The sequence below is a fragment of the Falco cherrug genome, chromosome 9, assembly GCF_023634085.1.
Source record: "Falco cherrug isolate bFalChe1 chromosome 9, bFalChe1.pri, whole genome shotgun sequence".
NCBI classification, from domain to species: Eukaryota; Metazoa; Chordata; class Aves; order Falconiformes; family Falconidae; genus Falco; species Falco cherrug.
The window spans coordinates 17,039,923-17,060,377 of NC_073705.1; the positions used below are offsets into that span (position 1 = coordinate 17,039,923).

General features: G+C 56.6%; 1 protein-coding gene across 1 annotated transcript in view; it reads left to right on the top strand.

The window, feature by feature from the left end:
• The window catches only part of LOC129736832 (uncharacterized), a 126,591-nt gene that overhangs the window by 101,510 nt on the left and 4,626 nt on the right, over positions 1-20,455 (top strand). Inside the window, exon 3 of the mRNA XM_055721081.1 lies at positions 10,599-10,896. Coding sequence (XP_055577056.1) covers positions 10,599-10,896 — 298 coding nt within the window. The remainder of the gene's footprint in view (positions 1-10,598; positions 10,897-20,455) is intronic.

Sequence of the window (20,455 nt, forward strand, 5' to 3'; positions counted from 1 at the left end):
CATCAGGACATTCCTTTCTGCTGAACGCTGCTGCTCCCGGCCCTCTCCTCCTCCTTTTCCAAGCTGCCGTCAAATCCTTTCCAACTCCCGCGTCCGAACTCGGAGAACTTTGCTCCATTTCATCTCACGCCACCTGCCTCCCCCCAGCCCTGGGCTGCGCTCAGCGCTTTGATCATGAGCTGCCTGCCCAGAGAGCCCGCAGACCCCCATGCTTCGCACACCCGGGACACGGGAGCCAGCAGCCACTCCAGGGGCTGGCGTTGCCAAAAATCCCCCCTTGGCTGATGGAGACCCCTGTCTGCCATCACCTCCCTGCTTGGGGAAGGCAACTGCTTCAGCAAATCGGCAGTTGTGATGCCAGGGGGAGGAGGGCTTGGTGCCCAGTGACGGGGAGCTGCCCCCCAAAGTGGGAGAGGGTGAACGTGCCCCATGGGAGCTACAAGGAGGTGGGTCAGGTGGCATGCTTGGAAAGGTCTTGTCAGGGTCCCAATGCCTGTGAAAGCCACGTGGCACCCACGAGGGCTGCTCCTGAGCTGCTCCAGGGGGGTTCATGGCACCAGCAGCAGCATGGTCAGAGTCCTGAGCAAATTCACCAGAGGAGGGGTATTGCAGGCAGGGGCTGGAGCAGCTCTGTGGCACGTTTCCCCCTGCAGACACCCCCTCACTGCCTCCCATGGATGCCCTGCAGCAAGGAGTATAGCAGGGAATGCAACCTCGCTGCGTGCGGGTTGGAGCGGAGGGTGAGCCATAGTGTGCTGGGGAGCGGTGTGCCCAGGCTCGGGGGTGGGGTGGGGTGGGGTGGGAGGTGGGGGTGGAAAACCAGAGCGCTGGGGTGGGAATGGGGATTTGGAGCTGCTTTGCAGGGGCTTTGTTTGGTTTGGTTTCAGCGCAGCCTATTTAACTCCAACTGGTGAAGGCTGGGGAGAAAGGAGCTCTTTGTTAAAGGCTGATCAGCCCCAGGTCTTTAAGTCAGCCTGTTCGAAGAGCTCGGAGAAGTTGAGATAGCCTGGGGACAAGCAGATTTTGGGATGGGCAGATTTCATATCGCTTGCACCTCTAAAGCGAAGCATGAGAGCTAGAGTTTGTGCACCCAGCTCCCAAAGAAAAGCCTAGCAGAAGCCCTGCAAAGCACCACCACCATCTGCCAAGTCTTTGTCTTTGCAGAGGAGGTGGAAGGGGGAACACCCAGTTTTCTGAAATCTCCATTACAGGTTGCCTATGAGCTGCAGCTCTTCAGAAAAAACACTTCTTTCTCCGAGTTTCCAGGAAGCAAAATGTTGCCCTCCACTGTTTGCAGCATAGCTGGAACAGAGAGCTCGCTGCGTCCGAGCCCAGCCACCACTTTGCTCTGGTGTCATGTCCCTGGCGGGAGACAGGGACAGGGGGTTTGGAGAGGGACAACTCCTACTCAGCCCATAGATGCTGCAAAGACCTTCAAAATGTCTGGTCATCCTCCATTAGCCACCATGAATGAATGCCTCCCGCCCTCAGGGTGACCTCCTCCCACCCTGGCACCTCGGCACAGGGCTGAGGTGTGGTGGTTGGCCATGGGTTTGGTTGCGTAGGGTTCAGGCTGAGGTGCATCCGCTGAAGACCAGACTCCTCACACCTCATGTTTCACAAAATAGTGACACCAAGCAGCTGCTCAGTTGTACATCCTTGGTCCAAATTCCTCTCTTTTCTTCTCTTTCTCCTTGGCAACTCTTTGAGCTCTTTCTGGTAACTATAGAGCTATGCTGGCAAACTTGTCCTCCAGCTCCTCTTTGCTGGAGATGCAACACAGATGGATCCATAATGCCAGTTGTCTTTTATAGACCTCCAATATCTGAAGTGTCAGGGGTCTTAAACTAGTAAATGGCGGAGTGACTGCTCTTTTCTCTAGATGTGGAAACTGAGGCACAGGATACTTACGCAGGTAGAAAGAAGTGAGATTTTAGGGCCAGGTGACATGGTTTCACTTTGAAACCTTCGCTGCATCGGCTTCCTTGGCATCTCTTGAGATGCTGCCAAGAAGGAGGGGGGACCCTTTCACCCTTCTTTTTGCTCAGAAGGGAGCAGGAGCCGGGGGAGAGACCCAGGGCATAGCCTCGTGGCCTGTCTCCAACCCATCACCTCCCCACTTGCACAAAAGGCAGCAGGTGAAAATAAAACATAATTTGGGGCTGGCAGAGCTGGTGAGAGCAAGATGAGCCTTGGTGGGGAGACCAGCCTCACCTTTCATATTCTAATGCCTTGCCTTTGCCTGATTTGTGAGCTCTCGGGAGTCCTGCTGGGAATTCGCTCTAACGGAGGCACACGCTGCCGTCCCTCGGTAAATTACACAGAGATATAATGAAGGAGGAGAAATCAGTTACTCTGTGACTGCAGCTCCCCAGGGGACCTTAATTCAAATATTTGTGGAGCTGAGCAAGTGGGGCGTTGGGGAGCCGCTGAGTTGGAGTGTCTCTCGACAGGTTGCTTGCAGGTGGTTGGTGATGGGGAGGCAGCGCTCTGCACTGTAGGATCTGTCCCCAAAGGGGCTTTGGGCTCTTGATGGTTATTTGGGTGCCATCAGCCAAGAGGAAGATGCTGGAGGAAGGTGGGATTATAGTTTGGCTGCAGCTGCCTGGAAAATGGAGGTGGGCTCTACCCTGCAGCTGGTGGCTCTCGGCATGGGGCAGCCCCGTGCACCCCCTTGCCAACAGCTTTGAGCAGCATGGGGTAATGGGGGCACCAGCCCACTGCCTGCAGCCAGGCCCTGCATCATTCCAGCACTGTCCCTTGGGAAAGGATGGGGACAGGGACCTAGGAGGGGACAACCTGACACTCCTGTGGTTTCCTCCAGTGAGGGAGGAGCAGGGTTTGCAAAGCCAGGAAAGCTCTCTGCAGCCCACATGGCCACTGTTTCCAGTAATGAATATAGAAAGGGTTAAATTCTGCACGGTAGTGAGGAGCAGGCAAACCCCACATTGCTCAACTTAGGAATGAGAAAATCAATTTACCTCCAGCTCCATTGCCAGCCCATTCCCTCTGTGTGCCCTCAAGCCAGGCTTTCTGCCCTCTCTCCTCCCAGCTCGTGCCAGCACCCTGGGCCTGAGAAAACAAGCGGGGTCCAACCTGCCCAGCCAGCAAGCGGGGCACAGCCAGGGGGATCACCCCCCTGTGGATGCATGCCAGACCTGTTAGGTCCTGCTTCACCCTGATGGCCAAGGCTGCAGTTCCACCAAGGGCACAGTGGCCCCTTGGCTGTGCCATGGCACTCTTGCCCGCTTCAGCAGTGGCTGCTTTTGCCCGAGCAAGGAGAGCCGGGGTGCAGGGTTGAACCGAGGTGCAGGGTGCTCGGTCCCCAAGGAGAGGTGGTGAGGCAGGGGCTGAGGGCAGCTGCGTTCACCCAGAGCCGTTCTGCACAGCCACGCTCTTCTCGTGCAGGTCCTACACCACCACCCCAGCGCTCAGAAATGAGTCGTTAGGAGTTACGCACGCAAGCGTGAGTACACACCGACTGCCCCCTGCCCTCCCAGCTCCTTGCACACCCGCTCGCACGTGCGCCAGCATTCCCGCACCCCAGCGGGCTGCTCTGCCCATGTGCCAGCATCACACCCCGAGTGTGTGGCGGTTTTGTCTCCATATGCTGTGGCTGCCACATGTGGTGGGGGCAATTCCACAGCCACCCACCCACCCGCACCCCGAGCCGTGCCGCCCACCACCGACAAGCACAGGTGCCCTCCCCATGCTGCGGCCCCTTGCACGCTCGGCGCCTTCGGGGCTGCGTGCACACTCGGCCGCGTACAGATCTGCAGCACACCAACTGTTGGGAAGGGGAAGGGAAAAAAAACCCTCACAGATTCAGCCGAGAGAGTTGGGGGAGAGAGAGAGAGAAAGAGAGAGAGAATGACAGACTGCAATCCCCCTTGAGTGCCTAGCCTCATGAATATTAATAAGGTAGTAATTAAAATGCAGGGACACAGCAGGACGGATGCAGGCGCTGCCTTCGGAGCGCTGGGAACGGGGGGAGCGCGTCTTTCCAGGCAGGTTTTGATTCCGTTCTCTGATGAAAAGAAGAAAACGGAGCCTTCAACTTTAATCAGTTTAGAGTTTTTTTGACACGACATATCTTTAATTGCTGATATTTCTGCTCTTCTCAAACCCAGCTCCACCAACTCCAGTCTAAGCGGAGATAACAAACCACGCTGAAGTGCTGTGGATTCACGCAGTGTTTACGCCTCGACTTGTTTGCTACTTTCCTGGGGTTTCACCTCTTTGCCTGGGGTCAGAGGGCACAGCCCTGCTGCCAATTGCCCCTGCAGCTAGGCACCAGGGCTGGAAATGCAGCCCGGCATCTCTTTGTCTAACATGCACCCCACCAACTTCCCCTGCAGCAGCCTTTAGGGAAACTTGTCTTTTTTGGGTGGTAAAACCCTCTTCTTAGCCGTGGCTGTATGGTGAACTTGGACTTGGACATGATGCCATTTGGTCTGGGTAGCAGTGGATGGAGGTTGGGGCTGTGGGTGGTGGCAAGGAGAAGGTTGGGTTGAATCAGGTTGGGCTGGATCAGGTTCGGCTGGAAAGCAGGTCTCTTGAGAAAAGACACTGTTTCCCCTCCCCAGAGGAGGTTCCTCCACTGTAAGAGCAGACGTGGTTGTTGGGTTGTTGAGTTATTATTAAGGAGGCTTAAGTATCCTTCAATAACGAGGGTTTTGAGGTTGGGTGAGGGTCCTGTGAAGGTTGCACAGGGCAGGCTTAGAGGTCTGCGAGCAAGGTGAACCAGTGTGTTCAACCTTCTTGGAGAAGATGGTTACTCCAGTGGGTCTGGTCCACTGATGAAGTACGATGTTGCTGGGAAAATGAATGAGGAGTGTTGCTTGATGCCCAAAGGAAATGTCTTGTGTGTGGGAATTGGACTGTGTCAACCCAGAACAGAGATTTAGGAGGCGATTTCTGGCAAAATGGAAAAGAAAAAGAAAACAAAAAAAAGAACCCACAAAATACCCCATACCAGTGGAAGCAGTTGTTTTAGGTAAAGCCAGGATATTTGGTTTGGCCTGAAAAGTTTATGTTTTGTTATGTTTGGGGGTTACCTAATTTTAATTAGATCTCTTATTTTACATTATGATTTTTTGAACTGAAAAAAGTAGATTTGTTAGAATGATAAAGTCAAAAAGATTCTTTTAAATAATGTTCAAATACAACATTTCATTGTGCGAGTGATGGAAGAAGATGGTTTGACATCCTCAGAGCCTTCCCCCTGCCCAAAACAGATTATTTCTTTTTTTCATTCCAAACAATTTTTCAACTTCATTCTGAGTTTCAGGATGATTCAGCCTTTTTGAGTCTTCCAATTTTTGGTAAACCTACTGTTCCTCCACAACCAAGGAAACAAAATCACCCTCAGGTCTTAGAAAGATGAGAGTGACCAAGTGAGTAGAGCACAGCACAAGACCCCATACAGCCCCACAGCTGGTGCCTCCATGCCAGGGTTGGAACTGGCCATGGAAAGACACCCCGTGTTTTCTGGGCAATAGAGGCACTCCTGGATCATGGATGGAGGAGAAAGGTTTTTCCCTACCTTGGAGATACTGCATCACCCAGAGAGCGACTATGACATTTCACAGAGTTGCTGGGATGTGGTGGTTTGCTCCTGCATCTTCCTGGGTCCAGAGACATATCCCGGAAGGATCTCCTGGCCGTCAGGCTAAACTGCACTCCAATACCCCATTTCTCCCTCTGAAGCTTTGGTGCTTTCTCTCCCCTGGGAGCACGTCCTTGTGCTTTGCTGACCTGTCTGCATGGAGATATGCAGAAGGAGAGCTGCAGCATCTTGGAGCCCTTGAGATTTTGTTGCCTGGTGGGCCAGGGTTGGAGATGTTTGCATAACAGGGTCTTTTCCATCATGTGTCTTTCTGTGGGGATGTGGGATGCCCTTATCTACCAGGGGGTGCAGTGGGTTGGGTGTCCTGGGCTCTGCCCCACAGCAGGCTGACATCTCCCTGTTGTCCTGCCCCACAGAAAGGATGCAGCTGGATTCAACTGCTGGATCCATCTCCTTGTTGCTTTGTTTTTCCCCATGTGGGGCAAGTAATTCCCCACATGGAGGGATGGCTTGTGAGCCCAGGTGCAGGTAGGCGTTGGGAACTGAGCTGAACTCCTTGGCTGGAAGGACACTAACCCAGCAAAAGCCCTTTGCTGAGCACTGGCTTTTTGTGACACTTGTGTGAGCTGTTCCCCTGCAAAGGAGAGGGCAGTGATACCTCCCACCCCCTCCCCGGGGACATACCCTTTCTGAAAAGCTGTCCCATGCCCTGCAGCAGCAGGGGGTGGCCCCGGGAACCTCCAGGACCTCAGCTAGACCCTGACCCCTCGCTGGAGGGAGTAAAATGGGTCCCCTTGCTCGAGCGATCTGTGCAATGCCAACTCATCCGTGCTCATACCGGGGTGTGCCGAAGCCAGGGTTCATATGGGGTGAACTGCCACAAAGCCGGGGAGTTCAAAACCTTTCTCCTCCATCCATGATCCAGGAGTGCCTCTATTGCCCAGAAAACACGGGGTGTCTTTCCATGGCCAGTTCCAACCCTGGCATGGAGGCACCAGCTGTGGGGCTGTATGGGGTCTTGTGCTGTGCTCTACTCACTTGGTCACTCTCATCTTTCTAAGACCTGAGGGTGATTTTGTTTCCTTGGTTGTGGAGGAACAGTAGGTTTACCAAAAATTGGAAGACTCAAATAGGAAGCCTGTGTCCAGTCTTGCCTATTGGGGTCTTTGGGTTTTAATGCATTTTGGGGTGGCAGGGGGGTTCTTTGCTCATCCCTTCTTGCCTTTTAATAGACTGGGAATTGTGGCTTGTGCCTGGCATTGGATCTTTCCTCCCAATCAGCAAATTTTGCAGGAGTGGCTGTTGAGTTGGCTTTCCTTGGCCATGCTGGCGCTATGAAATGTGACAATGTGCTGGAGTCCCCATTGGAGACAACAGCACACAGAGGGGACAGGCAGGTGAGGGACAAGGAGACGGGAGCTGCAGGGAAGACAGCACCCATGGAAAGGGCCACCTTGAGATCGGCCAGCCTCAGCCAGGGGAGCTGGCAGAAAAACAAAGCAAAGCTGCTTTGGATGTTTAATGGGGAAAAAAATGATTTCTACTCCTGCTGGGGTTTTTTCCTCTCTTCTTCTCCTTCATCCTCTCCTTTCTCCTTTCCTGCAGTGCCACAACAGCTGATTTGAGGCAGGACAAGGGAGAGGTCTAGCCAACGTCTGAGACCCCCTTCACCCCAAACCTCCCACCACTGCCATCCAGTATGTGCTGAAAAAACCTTGGGGAACATCAGGTTTGCCATGCAGATGGGGTGAGAGGGCTGGGGCACTGCAGTGGCAGCGACAGCCCTGGGTGACAGCCCTGAGAAGGGCGGGAGTGCAGAACCCTGTGGTGGATGGTGGGAGAAGGCATTGCTGTGCTGTTAACAGAGAATTGAAGTGGTGAAACACAAACAGGACCTGGTGACTTGTGTGCGGAGCAGAGGCTGGGCTGGGGCTTGGCCGTGTGGAGCGTGAGAGGGAGGGCACAGGATAGGCACCAGGTATGGCTTCCTGGTGACACCCCTCTGGCAGTCCCTGTCACCCCCAAGTCACATCCTGCTTGTGCTGGCTCATGTTTCATCCTGCTGCCTACTGTTTCTCAATCCCTTTTGCTCCTGCCAGCATTTCCTGGCTGCTGAGGTTGCTGCGAGGCCTGCAGGACAGGCAGGGCTGGGGGGAGCTCCCAAGACACCAGGGAATTTAGCATGGGGGAGCAAATGGGAGTGTCCTTGCTCACCTCTGGCTCCTGTGTCCTCCCATCACTTTCTTCATCCCCTGACCGTCAGCCACATGGGGCCACAGGGGCTCTGGCTGTGCATCAGAGGGGCTCACAGGTCCCCCACATATCCATCCTGCTGCCTTGTGCCCCAGCAGCCAGGGCAGAAAGCCGAGGTGGGAGCTTATTCCCCTCCTCTCTGGTGTCCTGAGCCCTGCAGTGAGCAATGGCTCTGCAGGGATGTTTGCAAAGAGCTGAGCTGGGGCTGCGGAAAGTGCTGCTCCTGCAGGGCTGTGCCAGTGAGGAGCCCAGCCTGACTCTGCAGTCCCAGACTGAGCCGCGCTCAGGTCCTGCAGCAAAAACAAACACTGAGCTCCATCCTACCCTATTTTACAGCAGAATTGCCATTTAAAGGAGGATTTGGAGAGGAGACATCTTCCTCTTTCAGATTCCTTCTTGCCAGCGTAACCTCCCTCCCCTGGCATATGCTGGACCCCACTCTACAGAGCATCCCAGCCTGGGCTGTCTGGGTCCCTGCTTCTTACCCAGTGCCCTTTCCTCCTCCCCAGCCCCATCTCCGGCAGGGCTGTGCTTACAGCTCACCCAGCAGCAGACTCCAGGAAAGGTAGCGTCCTCCTCTGGGACAGTTTGTGCCCCGGCACTGCAGCAGCCAGGCTGAGCCAGCCAGCATGGGGGGTTAACAGCAGCTGAGCTGGCGGCCCTTGGCTCAGCTCAGCACTGGGGTGCTGGGCATGGGATTTCTGGCCTTGAAGTCCTTCTGGAATGGCCAGGAGACTTCAGGGGGAGGTTTTGGCAGGGGAGGAAGATGCTGCAATACACCAGGAAGCTGAAGCCTTGGGGTGGAGGGGGTGTCAGCTATTACCTCTGCCACAGACTTTCTGGGATAACCTTGGTGAAGGCTTTGTGCTTTGCTTGTCCTGCTGTAAGCAGAGACATTGCTCCCTGTCATGTGCTGCTAAATCTGCTTGTGCTCAGAGCCTTGCTGGCAAGAGGGGAGAGCGGAGATGGTCTGCACAAACACCAGCTTTTTTAGCACCAGGGTTTAGCCTCAGGCCCCGCATGGTTTTTACCCAGGTGTGACACTGCCTTTGCTCGCTGCTTCCTACCCACTGTACTGAAGCAGAGGCTGAGTCCCGGCACTCGGCAGAGGGCTGCCAGCTCCTGCCAGAGCTGCACCGCAGCAGGGCTGAGCCACAGCTCCCCGCACCCGGGAGCTGGTCCCACTGTGATCCCTAAGCAGCTTCACGTGGGACCCCAGCTCCCACCCTTGACTGGCACCAAGGCCTGTGGTGAGTTGCAGGCTGAGGGGTGGGTGCCTGGGGAACATCCGTGGCTGGATGAGGAGCTCCCATGAGCCGAGCCACGGCCATCACAGCACATGGGGTACTGCCTTCCCCCTTGCCTGGCCTAGGGGAAGGCAGGACCCCTCCGAGGGAGTCCACGAGGGTTCCTGCACCCGCAGGGGGGGGCTCGGGGCTGGGACCATCGCTCGCTGTGCAGTGCTAGCACCGCACGTCCCTCCTCCTCCATCACCCCCTGGCCAGCACGCCAGGGAGTGTGGGCGGGCTGGGACCCAGCCCAGGGGTCCGGCGGTATGGAGGAAGGGTCGCTCCTCTGCGGGGGGAGGACCGGGCTCTTCGCTTCTTCCCTCTAGGCCAAGCAATGGTTAAATTCCTTTCCAGCTGAGCTGGCAAGCAGAGCCCAAGCATATTAGTCAGATCCCTGTAGGGGGTGGGGAGGAGGAAGGAGAGAGCAGCGAGGAGGGGCCGGAGCCGAGAGCCGAGAGCTGAGCTATTCTCCGGGGCGCGAGTGCACGGAGGCAGGCGCAGCAGGAGTTGCTGCTTCCCAGAAACTTGATTATTTTTAACCCAGGAAGAAGAAAGGAAGGAAAGGGGGGTGGTGGGGTGGTGTAAATCTGGAGGAACTGGAAAACAGGCAGTTGGCATTTGCAAACAGCTTTGTAGAGGGGAGGGAAGGCAAGCGAGGGTCGTGGCACAGCACAGGGGTCAGGGCAGTCCCGCGTGCTGCCCGGCGTGGCCCCGGCGCGGTGATGGGGACAGGAGCAGCGCGGTGCCAGGCCCGGCTGGCAGCAGTGCCCCGAGCGCCCCAGCTGCCCCGCGCCCTGGCCGCCTCCAGCCTCTCCCGGCACATGGCCGTGCCCCGGGCTGCATGCCAGGGGAGCGGGATGCGGCCGGTTTCCCTCCCACCCACCTGCTCCCACACACAGGCGGCAGTTGTGGCTTCCCGGATACCTCCTCTCCTTGGGACCGTGGCCATTTCAGAGGGCTGCGGGAAGTAGGGGACCTGGGGCAGCCTGACGGTGGGCACATGTTGGTGGCCTCAGGGGCTGCTGGTGGGACCCTGCATCTCTGCGGGGCTGGGTCTCAGGGATACTGTGGCGAGCTGGGGCTCCCCAGATTGCTCTGGAAGGCAGGCCACGCTGCCTGAGGGCGGGACGCTGAAGGTATCGTGGAGGAGAAAGCAAGGTCTCCTTGCATCACCTCACCATGCTTCGTTGGGAGTCTGGCATCGGAGACCTGCGGAGAGGCCTCGGTGGCAGTCCTGCTGCACCGTGTGGCTGTCTGGTCTAGTACAAAGCCCTGGGCGGTCATTTTGCAGCCCTGCAGCTGGCAGATTTTGGGGGGAATACTTCCCCAAGCCCATAAGTCATGTCACAGGTCTGGGCTCCTCGTGGCACAGCCCTGGGTCAGGGCAGGTTGGCCAAAAGTTCCCTGTGAAGGTCAAACACTTGCTGTCCCGAGCTCACAAGGTGAAGCCCTACCACTGCTCATATCAAGTATTTACTTCACTGCAGCACCCACACTTCCTGGAAGCTCAGTGTCCTCCACAGTGGAAGCCTTACAAGCCCCTGGTGCTGGGCTTTGGCAGACCTGGAGACCCTGTCCCTGAGATGCAGAAGCAATGCCAGCTACAACGGCTCACGAGGGAGCTCAGCATCATGGCACTGGGAGCCGAGGGTATCACTGCAATGGGATGGTGATGGGAGATGTGAGCAATGGGCGGAGCTGGCACCTTTCTTCTCTGACTCTCGCCTGGAGAACTCTGCACTGGGAAACTACATCATCTCCACAGACACGCTACAGCTAGCCAAGGTAAAATGAGGGGACAAGTCCCTGCCCAGGCAGATTTTGTCATCCTGGTCTTTTGCAGGACTTCTGCTGTCATCTCCACTGGTCTGCCACAGCAGACAGATCCTGAGTGGGGCTGCTTTTATCCACACAGTAACATCGGTGCCATGTACATAAGGGAAGATGTACTTGATTCAGCAGACATGACCAGACCTGGCCAGAAAATGGGCAGTGTTCTCCAAAGGCAGAGAGGGGCCAGCGACAAACAGCTCAGCTGAGCTAGCATTGGGTCGGGCACCTCTCAGACTGCTTCCCATGCTGGCAGAGCATGCCCACTGTTTGGGTTTTCTACAAAAAAAATCCTTTGTCAGAGGTGCCCCTGCTCTGAGAGGTCTAAGTGAGGCTTGCCAAGGGTATTTGCCATATTTTAGACCTCAGGGCAATGTCAGCCCATCCCAGGTGAGCAAGCTGGAGCTGGGGAGCCTCCCTGTCACCAGCCCAGATCGCTAGTGAGGAAAACATGTCCAGCCCTCTGGGTATTCCCTTGTACCTTCTTTCCAAGCATTAAAAGTGCTAATTAAACCTGAGCTGCACTCCGGCGTCTGGAGTGATCGGCTGCCTTTCCCAACAAACTGGACATAAGCCTCCATGGTGATGGTCCCTGGTGCCATCCAGCAGCGGAGAAGGTCACTTGGCCATGCTGCTCATTGCACCCCAATTTTGAAGACAAGTGGCACAGCGCTGGAGCTAGGGATGCTCCCAAAGGGGCTCATCTACAGGGCAGCCCCATGGGCAGTGGGGTGGGATCATTGCCACCTCCAAAACCATGGGCATGGTGGAGACAGGGTATACAAGAGCTCCTCCTGACCTGCTCCCCTCTGAGGTATTCGGAGCTGGCTCCCACCAGAGAGCCAGGGTGGGCATTGGGCAGGTGTTTCCAATGGACAGCAGGAATTCCTGTCTCTTGGCCAGTTCTGGGTGTTAATTCCCTCTCAGGAGGCTCAGCCACATGCCAGACCTCCACAGGCACAAAAGCTCCTCGGAGGGCAAAGGGCCCGAGAGGGGAAATGGTAACTCCTCCAATGGTGGTGGTGAGACGAAATGGAGGAGGGGAGGGATGATTTTTATTCCTGTGATTTTGCGCAAGTGACCTCGCATCATTTTCTGAAACCCATGGGAGTTGAAGAGCTGCCAGAGCGGTGTGCATTGGGGTCGCCAAGCAGGGGGACAGTGCCCAGCTCTATGGTTTGCATCCCTGCTGCTTGGAGGAGGCGTGTGCATCCCGCTGCTCAGCGGTGAGGCAGAATTGTCTGTCTGATCGTCTGCTGTTGGCCCCGGGGAGCAGCTCCAGGGAGCAGCAGGCTGAATGCTGCCCACTGGGGAAGCTGCCCCTTTGCTGGGCCACCTCCGACCTCCCTGGGGGGCATTTTTCCCCAAGCCCTGCACCTTTTGCCCAGAGGTCCATAACCTGGACTTGCAGGGAGAGCTGAGCCTGGTGGTTGCACCCTAAAACCAGCCAAGGACCCCACGGCCGGGCCAGGAACTGCTCACACCCCATGGCTGCCTTGCTCCGCAGCAAACTTTGCTCCCCCCCACCACGAGGGCACCTGGGGCTGGGGCTCGCCGGGGGCTCAGGGCGATGGAGGGCCCTCCGAAGAGCCCCTCATGCTGGAGGGGAGACCAGCTCTCTGCCGGTAGGGTATTTTTTTTTCTTCCTCGCTCTTTGTTAAGCTCCCTTTCAGCTGAAATGGCAATGCCTGGGTGTTCTGAGCTGACAATAATTGCTGCAGTCTAGACACTGTCTGGTATGAGGCACAGGGAATCAAAGAGGCCCCTTCTCTCACTGCGACTTTCACACATGCTCCCTCGCTCCGGCTCCTTCCTTCTCCCTCTCCCATGTTCCCTTGGTCTTTGCCTTCCCCCCCCCCCCCCCGCCCCCCCCCCTTGCTCCCCTCTATCTGCCTCTTGCCGAGATGGAGGAGAAGCGTCAGCATCTTCCCCCCCACGCTCTCCCTCTCTGCCGTCTGTTCCTCTCTCCCGCTCCCCCCCTCTTCCTTGCTCGCTCCTTCTCTCATCTGTCTCCTCTCTCCTTCCTCCACTCTTACCTTTATGCTATTCCCTTCCTCCCAAAGTTAGCAGAGAAGCAGGAGGGGGGGCTGGCAGTGCTGGGGGTTTAACTCCTTCCGCACCGTCTTGCAGGCTCTCCTCCCCAGCCCAGCCCCTCGCTGGGGTTCAGGGTGCCACGGCTTTGGGGGTTCTGCACTCCCCTCTGCTGCCCCGGCCCATGCTGAGGCCACAGCATCGGTCCTGTGAGAGGTTGAGGAGCTGTCTGTCGGGGTTGGTCTGGGTTAGATGCAGCCTGGTAGGGGTGCAAGAGGCTGATGCACCCCCCTTCCCAGCACCAGGAGCTGAGGGGAGATCACCTTTGCCCTCCCCTCACCTTCCCAGACCATGGATGTCTCCCAGCCATGAGAGGAGCCATCCTCGGGGACCAAGGTTGCTCCTTCCAGCACTTTAGCAAACCAAAAAATGTTTTTTCCACCCACTCACCCACCCCAGACCTCAGCAGAGCTTGCCATGCTGCTAGAACGGGAGACTCATCCAAGCTCACCCGTGGCTTGCAGCAATGCTGCTGCCTCGGGTGAGCTGGGCTGCCTCTGCACTGCCCCATGCCCGCTACAGGCTCTGGCCATGCTGTGTCTGCCAGCATTCCCATGGGTTGCCATGCAGCTAGTTCCAGTCACGCTCAGGAATTCGGCTTCTTCGTTATAACGCTATTAACAGATCACTTCTGGCTCAACCCTGGACTTGTATTAACCTCTGATCCCTGTGTGAAGGACCCTTTTCCTGTAAAGCCTGACAAAGGATGCCAAGTTTTGGTTAATGTGAGATCTCATCACAGAGGATGGACCACAAATGCTTTTACAAGTGGGGAAACTGAGGCAAGAGACAGTGAGCCATTGAGTCAGTCTGCTGAGGCCAAAGCTGCCACAGGGCCATGCGATTCCCCTCGGTGGGACCCAAATCTGGGGCCACATGTTCTCAAGCCAGCAGAGCCTCTTGCTTGGGCATCCATGGGCGCAGGCGAGCGGCTCTCCCTGTGCCCTCCAACATCTCGGTGACAGCCGTGCTGCTTGCTTACCACAGAAAAGTCACATTAGGAAAGTATGCGATGTATTTTTAACTGTCTATAATGCAATTTAACAGCTGGAAAGGAGGAAAAAAGCCAGCCTCATGCAATCAGCCAGATCTCTACTGTCCACAAGTGAGGGCTTGGAGGACTCGAGGTTTTTCAGTATGGTTGGGGACCTTGTTGCGGGAAAAGGACAGGAAACAACCTCATCTTTGAGACATGCTCTGGCTCAAGGAAGGCAGCAGGTGCAGGACAGAGGCCAGAGGACCCAGCAGTTCCTGGTGTGACATCCTTGCTCCCTAAAGCCACCATGTTGCCCGCATCTGTAGATGGTGAGTGCTATGGCCAGATCTGATTCCCCAAAGAGCTGGGTGTCCTGGCCATGCTTTGGCATTGGGGTTCTGTGCATGTTCTGGCAACGGGGCTGGCAGTGGAGGTTTCTGGGAGCCAGGCTTTTCTAATCATCTGCTCTGCACTGGAGGCACTTAACATGGGACACGGTTGCCCCTGCTGTCCCTGGTCACAGGTTCCTGCAATGCTCCCAGGGCTGGATTTACTGCAAGGCTGCACCACCACCATCCTCCCTTGGGATGGGGAGGGGTACATGCCCGCCACGCTGCCCCCCAGCCACCACCCAGCACCCTCTACCTTCTGCTGTGTGTAGGGAGGGAGCTCAGCAGGGCTGCAGCGTGAGAGGGGCACTGTGCCCAGGCTCTCACGCATCGCCTCCTGCCTTCCCTGCCCACACCCTGGGTCAGCATCTGCCTCCCGTGCACCGAGATCCTGCCAGCAAGGGGTAGGAGTGGCTGCTATTTGTGTTCCTCTCCATTCCATCCAGGTAGAAGTGCTCCTCCACTGCCATTAATGGTCTCTGATAGGCCAGAACTTTAACAGGGGCTCACTGGGCAACAGTCGTAGGGCTTATCTGGGGTGTTTGGGTTGGTTTGCTGCCTCCAAGCAACTGGATGCTTAGGGTGGCAAGTTTGCTGCCACCATTGGTGTTACTCCCACCTGCTTCTCCTCGGAGGACTTCTTCCCCTGCCATGGTCCCCAAGACCTGGAGGAAGAGAGCGAGACTTTCCAGCCCTATCCCAGGGGACGCCCCCATGGTAAAGCTCCTGCAAGGAGCTGATTTTCCCCAGAGCAGCTTGGGGTCTGGAAGCCACCAGCAGCTGGTTCGTATATTCAGGCCTTTGCACGCACGCCCTAAAAACAAGCCACAGAACGGCCCAGCAGGGAGGGAGCTCGGCAGGGAAGGGGACTTGGCAGCGGGGGCTCTGGAGAGCACTTGGAGGATGCAGGACCCACTGATGCTCAGAGCTGCTGCTGTTTGCACACCTTTTGTGGGGGGTGTGATGTGAAGTCGGATGGAGTCTTCTCAGGCTGGGGAGTATCTCGCCGGGCAGACCATCACTGGGTTTAGAAAGGGCTGGTGGTGGGAGAGCAAGTGGAAACACAGGCACAGGGTAGGGAAACAACTTGCTGAAGGTCATCGCCAGGCCAGCGGCAGAACTAGGAATAAAATCCAGGTGCATTGAGCTGGTCCTTGGGTTGTATTCATGCATGTGGTTGCATTACCACTGCTGTCCCTGGGCAGGGGCCATTAAAGGTAGAAATAATAACTTAGAGCCGCTGGTGCCCTCTGGAGCCATGCTGTAGGCTGTGGGGCTGGTTTGCATCTTAGAGGAGAGGTCTGGGCATTTGGGTCTCCTTTTCCCTTGGAGCATCTTCCAAGCCCACTGGGTGGATGGTAGTTGGATGCTGGTTGATAAGATGAAGTGGTTGAAAACACTGCCTTTATTTGGAAGCTTATCTCCAAATCCTAATGAAAACAAGACACAGAGGGAAGCCGGGTACAAGGGAGGGGGAGGGCTTGCACTCTAGCGTGGTGGGGACCAGGGCTGGGGGGTGCTAAGCAGAGGGACCTTGTGGAGTTTGGACTCTGGCTGGCCCTGGCACAGGGGGAGAGTGAGATTTGAAAGCTGTGGGGCAAACCCAAGGAACCAGGGCAAGACCATTGAGTCCCATGCCCAGGGAGGGAGAGTCTGCAGGGGCATCTATGGTCCCCCTCCAAGTGCCTGAAATCTGGGAAGCCTCCCTACTTGTTGGGGTTTTTTTTAATTAGGGTCTCAACGAGGAAGAAAAACCTTGAAACCAAGGAAACAAAGGAGACAAAAAGGAAAATGTTGGCTCCTGGAAAGCAGAGCAAGCTGGCGCCAGCACCCTGGAGTGAGGGTGGGTGCTGCCTCTGCTGCCCTGATCCCTTCCTCTTCAGCTGGGGGGCAAAAAGGTGACTAGGTTGAGTTGCAATAAAAAGATGAGAAGTGAAAGGAAGGGTCTTGTGCAGGGAGGGAGGAAGGGCTTTGCCCTGGAGGATGTCAAGCCACTCGGAAGGAGACTACTTTGGTGCAAGAGGGATGATGGAGGAGGTGAGCAGAGGTTTTTAGGGGATGCTGTGGAGCAGAGAGCAGCTATGGTGGGCTCATCGATCCCACAAGGGGCTGGACTTTCCAGACACTAAAATAATACTTCCAGACCAAAAGTTATGGGGTAGCGGGGCTGGGAAAGTGGGGGATGAGATGTGTGCATGTGTGTGGATGTAGTTGTGGCTGTGTCAAGGCCTATAAATCACAGTGGTGTGGACTGAATCTCCATCGAAGGAAATTATTCCTTGCCAGATTTGGAAATTTCCCCTCAGCAACCTCGATTTTCCCCACCAAGCAGCAGAGACACAGGATCCTGATTATGGCAAGGGCAAAACCTTGCCTGGGAACCCAGCATCATGAAGGAGGGTTTCACTGCCCTGCAGCCCATGGTGATGGGGTTGCATGGGCAGAGCCCTGTTTTTCCCAGCATTGGGGCTGATCTGGAGCGGTGCTCAGGGTCTGGGGGTGTACACCACCATCACTCCCCATCCCTTACCCTCGTTCCCCCCATCCAGGGCCGGCCGGGCCCAGCTCTGCTGTGCTGGGGGAGCGTAACTTGATATTTTCCTGCGCGTCCCCCAGAGGGTTTTTTCCATTACACAGGCAGAGCAGAGCAGAGCAGAGCGGAGCTGCCTGCTCGCCCGCTTGCCCGGCTCCCCCGCCTGCAACCTCTGGCACCGCTTTTCCAGCGGCACATTGTGCAAATGTAACCTTTCAGCGAGCCACTCCTACGGCAGGAAGCCGGGGGGCTCCGCTCCTGCCAGGAACGCAGCCGGCGCGGAGCTGGAAGGCAGCCCGTTAATCAGAGCCGGCTGACAGCGAAGCACACATCCTGGGCAACAGATTTCTGCTCCCTCTCCCTCGCTTGCTCAGCCTCGCATTCCCGCTCCCGCTCGCTGCGGCTCAGCTACGCGGTCTGCCCTGCCATCCCGCCTGCCTCCCCATGCTCTTGCTCTTCTTCCTCAGGCTGCCGGCTGCGCTCGTGCTCCCCGGGTGCTCGCTTTCCCTCTCTGTGCCAAGTGAGAGCTGCCCATGCTGCTTGGCACGCAGCCGGTCGGGGTCCTGGCAGGGACCCAGCACCCCCGGCATCCCCCGTGAGAAGGGGACCAGCTGCAGGGAGCAACAGCAGCCACGGCAAGGCAAAGCATGCGCCGGAGCATCATTCCCGTTGCCTGCCGCAGCTCAGGGATGCTGTGCTGGCAAATGGGACCTGTGTGGGGCTATGGTGCTCCCCGGGACCTTGTACAGGGGGGGCCCCGCAGTGACCCCCAGCTGGGAGCTCCCCGTGACACCGCAGTCGGGGCTGTGCTTCCAGCACTGGGTCGCACTCTCTCTTTGAGCGTGACAGCAGTGCTTGGAGACAGTGCCTTGCCCATCTCCCACCCGCTGTAAAAACTGAACAGGAGCTTTCATCTCCTGTGTGTGCAGCAAACACGTCAGGGGGGCTCTTCTCTGCTCACACCCAGCTTTGTCTGGGCACACCAGTGCGTCTGCACCGGTGCCAGCAGTTGCTGCCCCTTCGGGAGGGTTTAGTCCTGGCGCAGCTCCACTGGGCTGCAGCAGCTTGCAGCAGCACACCAAGGCCCAGGGCTGTATCTCAGGTGTGCAGGGCCTGGCAGCACACCCCCCTCTGGGGCGAGGGGCCAGCTGGGCAGGCGTCAGGCTGAGCCAACCCACGTGGGTTACGTGCCCCCGGCTGGGAGGGCTGGGGTGGGACAAGTTGGCCATGCTGGCCAAGGCAATGGCCAGTGGTGCCAGCTTGGGTGGTGTTCCCCAGGAGCCAAACATACCCTCATGCCCAGGTAAAGTCCAGTGAGGAGGAACAGAAGGGTGCGAAAACCCTGTCGTTGCCTTAACCTGTGCAGCAGGCTCCCCTTGGTGCAGGAGTGCAGGGCAATGCTGGTGTCAGGCACCTCTGCACCCTTGCTTTGGGCTTGCCAGGAGCGAAAGGCCACCAAAAATGGTCACATCCAACTTGGTTCCTCCCCAGCTCATCCTGCCCCTGCAAGATCAAGTGCTGAGACTTTTTCTCCTTCAGCAGAGTCCCCTCAGACTTTGTTCTGGTGGAACGGTGGAACTTGATCACGGTCTGCAGGTTTTCAGTCAAGACTCTGATTGACCGTTCCTGTTTTGAGACTATAGATGATACTTCCCCTGAATTTAATAATTCAGGGATCCCTCCAGCTCAGGGACTGCCACATGGTGCTGTGACATTGGGGTGGGATTTATCCCCCTCCTAATTGCAAGGGCATGAAAATCAGCTGTGTGGGGTTTCCGCTTCTGAGATGGGTTTGCTTTGCTGAGGACAGGAGGTTTGCATTTTGGAGCTGCTGAGCCTGCCGTGGGCTGGGCCGTAGGTGCGAGGGCTCTTCCAGCTGCCCTTGGACTTATCTGCAGCCCGGCCAGTACTACAAAACACCCTGCATTTATTTTTCATCTCTGATTTCTTCCTGGGTTTGAAACACTAAATGTGCTGCATTGTAGCATCTGTTTTTGCGGTATTTCCAGCCCAGCTGGAAGCAGGAGGCACTTGAAATTCAGAGATGGGAAAAAATAACGGATCTGGTGAGATTTCGTGTTCCTGCCAAAATCACCAAACCTGGGATGCTGGGAGAGCCCTGCTGCAGGCACAGCATCCTGGGGCCCTCACCTCTTCGTTCTTTCCACTCTTTGCTCATCCCAAACCATCCTCTCATTCCCAAATCACTTTTAGGATGCTGCACAAAGCCTGACCCTGCTGTTGAAGCTGGGGATGGGCAGATAATACAGTCACTGAATTTATTTCACCTTTTCCTCTGGTTGCGAATTGTCCAGGAGCAGATGGCGATTTTCTCAAGTGTATCCGTTATTCGAAGTCACTCACTGAGACAGCGATGGCTCAAACAAATCCCAGGCCCCCTGCAAAGCCATCATTTGGTCTTTCCATCTGCCCAGCCACCACTGTCGGCGTGGGCTCAGCTTCCGCCAGCGTGCTGGAGGGAAGTGGGGAGGCAGGAGAGCCGGTGGATAGGGTCAGCCCCATCATCTGTAGGCTTCTGCCTCTTCATCTCTGTGCAGTGCCTGCGGAGTGCAAGGCTCTGGAGGCTGTCGGGAGCAGTTAGGATCCACATCCCAGCTTTGCTGGGCTTTGGAGCTGCGCTGGCTCACTCACATGATGCCTTTCTGTGCCAGTGACAGGGTGAGGCTGACGCACTGGCAGGGTGACCAGTTGCAAACTGGAAAGCTGCTTCTCATGAAAAGACACCGATGACTGACTGTGCTGCACCTCCCTGTCTGACTGGGGAAGAATTGGATGCTTTTAGGTTGGTGAGCAGCCCCAGGAAACCTCATGTGTGCCATGATCCCTGGGACACAGGCTGGTGTTGCAGCGAGGGCTGGAGGGTCTGTGCAGGGATGTGTCCAGCTTTGGGTGATGGATGTGATGAGGGGACCTGCAAAAGCAGCCCAGGGATGACCGCAGGTAGCCAAAGCCCTCCCAGTGTTGGTGGCACCTTGCTGGGAAGCCTGGGCAGGTCCGCAAGGGATGGTCTTTGCCTGGCTGGCTTCTGCCAGCCTCCTCTGGTGCTTCCGAGGGTACCCGGGTGTCCACGGCTCTGCTCTGGGCACTGGCAGATTGGGAAGGGGCCAGGCGCAAGTTTTGATCCAGACCCAAGATACACCCCCAAAAAGACCCAGACCCAAAACCAAACTCGAATGGAGAGAATGGGGAGAAACATGTGAATTCCCAAGCTCACACTTAGCCCAGCAGTTGGTCCTTGGAGCTGGGGCATCCTCAACTTCGCCACCCAGAGAGGGGCTGAGCCAGGGGAACACTCCCACAGCGATCTGCTCCCTCCTCCTGGCTGGATTTGCCATTTTTCCCTTTCCCATCTTCTCTTTTTCCCTCCCCAGCAGAGACCCGGCTCTGGCTGTAGGGGACCCAGTGCCCTCTCGCAGGGGTACGAGAGCCATGCAGGGGACACAGGGGGGCTGTGAAGGGTTCAGAGAGTGAAACACTTTGAAATGCCGTTTCCTCTCCCTTCAG